Consider the following 6000-nt stretch of genomic DNA (forward strand, 5'->3'; position numbering starts at 1 on the left):
ATCACCTTCACCTGTCCGCTTCCCGAGCCCTGTGCGCCTGCGCAGGGAAGCGACTGCGCCCAGCGGAAGTGAGGTCGCTGGAGTCACGTGGCCCAGGGCGGAGGCGGGGCAGCGCTACCGCGTACACGCTGAGTCAAAGGGCAGCCGCCCAGCCCCGGCCCTGGAGCGTGTGCGGCCTGCGGCGCGCCTCCTTCCTGACTGGTGCATGCCTCTCCCTGGCGGGACCGCGAGGCTGTGGGGGGGAAGCGCAGCCGCAGACCGGCTGGACCCCTCTCCCGGAGGCTGGACGGCCCCGGCCTCACGGAGGACGCTGCTCAACCAGCGGCGGGCTTCATGGCATCCTTGGCCGACCGAGTGCGGAGCCATGGGCGAATCGCCGCCGGGCTCCTGTTTAACCTGCTGGTGTCCATCTGCATCGTGTTCCTCAACAAATGGATCTACGTTCACTACGCGTTCCCCAACATGAGCCTGACCCTGGTGCACTTCGTCGTCACCTGGCTGGGCTTGTACATCTGCCAGAAGCTGAACATCTTCGCCCCCAAGAGCCTGCCGCCCTCCAAGCTCCTCCTCCTGGCCCTCAGCTTCTGTGGGTTTGTGGTCTTCACCAACCTTTCCCTGCAGAACAATACTATAGGTACCTATCAGCTGGCCAAGGCCATGACCACGCCGGTGATCATAGCCATCCAGACCTTCTGCTACCAGAAGAGCTTCTCCACCAGAATACAGCTCACGATGGTGAGTAGTTGGGGGGGGGGGGACATGTGCATCACTGCACCCACCTTTCCAGCAACTTCCTCCCCTGGAACTTTGTTTAGCCTTGCAACACGTTCTTGCCCATCATTTTGAATCCACATGCATAAGCATGTGAACTTCAGACTTATAGTTGGGGGTGCTTGTGGCTCCTTTTGGTACCCTGTTGGTTTCTTGGCCCAAAACGGGCATGCATGTACGGGTTTTAGCAACCACCTGTACTGGAAAGGGAAGAAAGCTGTATTAGGTGGTGCAACCCAACGTATCATACCTGCACAAGCCCAAACTGAAAATCAGTCCTCCTCCCTTGTGAAATCAAACTATGATAAACAACAACAAAAAAAAAGCCTAGCATAAAATGTCTCAGAATAGGTCTGCGGTAACATACTGCAGAAATGACAGCATCCTGGGGGAAAAAGACATTTCCTAAGATGATTTTTGGCATTTAGTAACTTAGAATGCTTAAATCTTAAATACTTTTGTTTTTGCTTATAACTTGTTTAGACAGTTTAGACTATCCACTTATCTACCTGTCCATACATGTATTTTTCTTGTAACGTACAATGCACTCACTATTTTACCTCGAATTTAAAGTAGAATTATATGTGAATGTCATTATGCAACTATCATATTTCACATTCAGGAAACAGAATTAACATTTGTACAGTTAACAGTTCCATATTTATGATTAGTTTTTTAAGACATCTTGAAAGGAATTGCAAAATTTGTTTCTTGAATTTAATCTGAACAGCATTTACCTCTTTTTCTTTACAGATTCCTATAACTTTAGGTGTAATCCTAAATTCTTATTACGATGTGAAGTTTAATTTCCTTGGAATGGTGTTTGCTGCTCTTGGTGTTTTAGTTACATCTCTTTATCAAGTGGTTGGTAATTTTTTTTTTCTTTATGTGCCTTTTTAGCAGATTTCATAGATTTTGAAGCTGTATCCCAAGGTTTAGAAAATACAGTATAGAGACAATAGACTGTTGGGAAGAAAGCATAATTGCATAAATTGTCTGACTCCAGGTGAAGAGAAGAAAGGAGACAGAGAAACTTGGGTGTAGGATGCTCACCAAACACCTACCTGTTTGTAAGTGCTTAATACCCATGCTTAACAGTCTGAGTTTGGGGCAAAGTTCAGTTCTTTTTTGGGAAATCTTTATAAAATAAGTAGTAAGACTTTTACTTTTTACTAAGTTCATTGGTTATATAAATATACATATGTTTGCTTTTTAATTATAAAGTTGCTGCAAAGCATCTTTATAATTAGAGTATTTATAGAGTATTTTATAGCAGTGGGTTTTTTGCTTCCTGTGCAAGCAAGGCGCTTTGCCCATAGGCATTATTCATTTAAAATTTGTTCATGGACTCCCTTATTTCATTACCATAAATCCCAACAAGTATGGTTTTTGTTTCTTGTACAGTGAGGAAAAATAACTTGGTGCAAGGAACAGTGAAACAGTATTCTCTCTATACTGAAAACCTTGGTCTGGAAATTTTGGGTGTGCCTGCATGGGGAATCAGCCAAAAAGTGTGACCAGTTTTCCTTACTTCACCAACGTCTACTGGTGATAAATGAAGGCATTCTTGCTAGGAATGTTCATTTAGTAATACAGTCCTGGCAATCTAAACTCTTTGGTAACGAACATATTAGAAAATGAAAAACACTACAGTCATGAATGCTTTTTTAAAATGTTTTAGGGCTTTGTTTTTGTTTTTGAATTATTTTTTTCAGTACTAAAGTTGAACCCCAGAGTCTCCCTGCATCGTAGGCAATTGCTCAAACAGTGAGCTATTCCCGAACCCTTTTCCTTTTATTTTGAGAGAGGGTTTTACTAAGTTGGCCAGAGTGGCTTTGGATTTCTAAACCTCCTGTCTCAACCTTCTAAGTAGCTGGGATTTCAGAAACATATTACTACACTCAGCTTATTTATTAGAATTTCTTTTTTGTGTACTTTCTTTTTTGGTGGTGCTGAGATTGGACTGAGGCCACCACTTTTGTGCCTAAAGAGAGATTTCACGGTACCTAATGAACCTCCAATAGGAAGGATGGGGAGTATGTACTCTGCCCATCCATTTTGGCGCACTGCTTTGTCCCCATGAGCAAGTGGTAGAAAAATAAATTCTTTGCCCTTTGTATTCATAGAAGACTCTATAGCTGCTGGCAGGAGTATGGCTCAAATTTCCTGCTCTTCTATTTTTATCTTGTGAATTTCTGTACTCATAGTTTACATAACAAACAGGACAAGGAGAGCTATAGGAAAAAGATACATAGAAGGCATTCAGTAGCTAAGCTATGCTTGCCTGATGTTACTCACTGAGCATTTTTAAAAATATTTTTATTATCTTTAAGTAGTTGTACAAAGGAGTTGCCATTCACCAAAGCAGTTTATATCACTGAACATTCTTCAGAGTCTTCTTCTCAGACATAGTTGTAAAACACTTTGAGGGCTGATGGTTTCTGAGGTGTTGCTCCTATATATAGGTATATTGGTGGGAAGATAGGGAATACCATCCTCGAAAAAGTCATCCACAGACAGGCAGATTTACCCTTGACTTGGTGACTAAAATGACCACACACCTTTTAAGCCACACACACAGACAGGTACCTCGGATAACCAAGGTTCCAGGTAATCAGTTTGTCAATATCTAGCCTCACCCTGCCCCTTGGTCTTTTTTGTTTTTTTTTATTTTTTTGGTATGTGTTTCTAGTTTGAACTCAGGGCCTCCTGCTTGCTAAGCAGATACTGTAAACATTTAAGCTAAGCCCTCAATCCATTTTTTGCTTTGACACTTTTAGAAAGAAAAGGGATGAGGCACTACATATTTCTATGCCAGTTATTCCCTCAATTTTCTATCTCTGTCTCTTTCATGCACGTAAGCCCCTATACATGTTACTTGAAAAGAAAAATAGATGATCAGGTATTGAATTTATGGAGTAACTTTAATCTAGAGTGTTTAAAGGCCCTTTTTATGGATTATAGACTCTTTGAAATGTTGAAGCATAAGTAGGCTTTTCCTCTCCTCCAGCCTGCACCCCATAGTTCCACCCATCCCTGTGACTACAGTTAACTCTTTTGTCCCTGACTTGCTTTATCTCCTGATTTTTAGTGGGTAGGTGCCAAACAGCATGAATTGCAAGTCAACTCCATGCAGCTGCTGTATTATCAGGCCCCAATGTCATCTGCCATGTTGCTCATTGCTGTGCCCTTCTTTGAGCCAGTGTTTGGAGAGGGAGGAATTTTTGGCCCGTGGTCAGTTTCTGCTTTGGTAAGTTCTAATTCTTTTGGTATCTAAGAAACAGTATAATTATAAACCCGCCATTATTTATGAAATGTTTAGTTTTCAGAGCACTATCTCAGATCCCATACTATGTCCAGTCTTCATAATCACACTTGGCAAGGTAAGGATGATTTTTTAGATAAAAACTGAAGCACAGAAAGGTGGAGGGATTTGCCTAGAATTGGACAACTAGCCAGTGATATAACCAGGACTGAAGTTCAGATTCCATGCCTGGTTTCTGGTTTGTCTATCCTAAACTATAGTCTACAGATGATTTGGACATTTTATCTTAATCTTATTTTACTTTCTTTTATTATATATTAACTATGCAAAGGGGTTTCACTGTGATTTTTTTTCTTTACTACAATGAAAGTATTACTATACGTTTTGTTTTAAAATAAAATAGGACATGTTTGTTGCATATATTGTGGAAAATTCATTAAAAAACACTGAAAGTGAAGGTCTTCTGGAATCCCAGACATGTGTTGTGATTTTTCTATTAGAAATACATACATACGTCATGTGTCATTTTTATCCTGAATTTTTGCCCCATCCTTTTTACTGAAACAGACATTAGCTTCTCATTACCCCTACTTATGCCCTTTAAATAATTTAGGTGTACATTCTAGCTTTTGCTTTTTCATAGTTGTCTTTTTGTCACATATACCCACCTAACCATACACATCCATAAATTAAATGTTTAGGTTTTGATAAAAGTGGCATCCTATTAACATTTTTTTTTCTTTTATTAAATCCAGGGCCTCACTTGTGTTAAGCAGGAGCTGTATAACTGAGGTATAGCCTTAGCCCTACATGTGTTTCTCTATCTAGCTTTTTTCGCCTAAATTCAAATATTCTTTTCAGACCATTCTTGACAGACCATTTTCCATATTCAGTGTTCTTCCTGTTGGCTACCACTATGAGCAAGGTTAGGGCAGACAAGATTGTATATGTGCCCTTAACCGAGAGTGTTGAGACTAGAATTGATAGATCAAAATGGATGTTCTATGAGTACTTGAACTTAAAAAGTTTAATACCTTTTGCTTGGTCAGTTAAGTCTGCTTTTACAAAACTACCAGGGGCTGGGTGAATTAAATTTTGGTTTAATTCACTGGAGGCTGAATACAGGAGGCTGGTAGTCTGTGATCATGATGCCAGCAAGGTAGTGTTCTTGATGAGAGCCTGCTTCTGTCCACCTATGGCAGGGCCTCATGCATACAAGGCAAGCACTCTACCACTGAGCCACCTTTCCGGTTCCCTATCTTCTCCTTTCTTACCATGAATTTCTTCTTCCCATAACTTGAGTCTTTGGAACATAGTTAATGAGAGCATCTTTTTTAGTTGATGGTGTTTATTTATCAAGCATTTATGTAACCCTAATTTTTTTTCAGGAACTATTTAAAGTACTTTGCAACTATTAATTCCTCCTAACTTTATTAGGTTATTATTACTATTGTTCCCATTTTTTACTAATGAGAAAACTGAGCAAAGAAGAGGTAACTAACTAGCTTGCAATACACAGCAAATACACAGTCAGATTTTGACAGGCGGGGATACTAACCACTATACTAACGAGGAGCTGTTGCAGTCAGATTTTGAATCCATGCATTCTAGCTCCAAAGTCTGTGTCTCTGTTGTTTTTTTTTTTTCTAGTGCTGGGAATTCAAGACTTTATGTATTCTAGACAAGTTCTCTGCCACCAACTAAACTCCTAGCATCCCCTCCACCATCACTCTTTCTTGAGAGGTCTCTAGGCTAGCCTTATAAACTTCTAGACCCAAGTGATCCTCCCACTATAGGTACTATAGTGGAACAATAGGTACACACCACCATCCTCCACAAAATACGCATTTTTTTTCTTTTTCTTTTCTTTTCTTTTAATATTGGGATTAAACCTAGGACCTTACACTGTTAGGAATGCATTCTCCCACTGAGCTGCACCCTTATTTCCCAGCATTCTTTTTTTT

The 6000-nt window shown here is 40.5% G+C and overlaps 1 protein-coding gene across 1 annotated transcript in view; it reads left to right on the forward strand.

Annotated features, from left to right (window-relative positions):
* Nucleotides 1-154: 154 nt before the first annotated feature.
* The window catches only part of Slc35e3 (solute carrier family 35, member E3), a 12268-nt gene continuing 6422 nt past the window's right edge, over nucleotides 155-6000 (forward strand). The window contains exons 1-3 of the mRNA XM_013019537.1: nucleotides 155-735; nucleotides 1525-1635; nucleotides 3863-4021. Of these exons, the coding sequence (XP_012874991.1) occupies nucleotides 334-735; nucleotides 1525-1635; nucleotides 3863-4021 (672 nt within the window). The 5' untranslated portion in view covers nucleotides 155-333. The remainder of the gene's footprint in view (nucleotides 736-1524; nucleotides 1636-3862; nucleotides 4022-6000) is intronic.

The sequence above is a fragment of the Dipodomys ordii genome, unplaced genomic scaffold (assembly GCF_000151885.1).
Source record: "Dipodomys ordii isolate 6190 unplaced genomic scaffold, Dord_2.0 Scaffold3, whole genome shotgun sequence".
NCBI lineage: Eukaryota > Metazoa > Chordata > Mammalia > Rodentia > Heteromyidae > Dipodomys > Dipodomys ordii.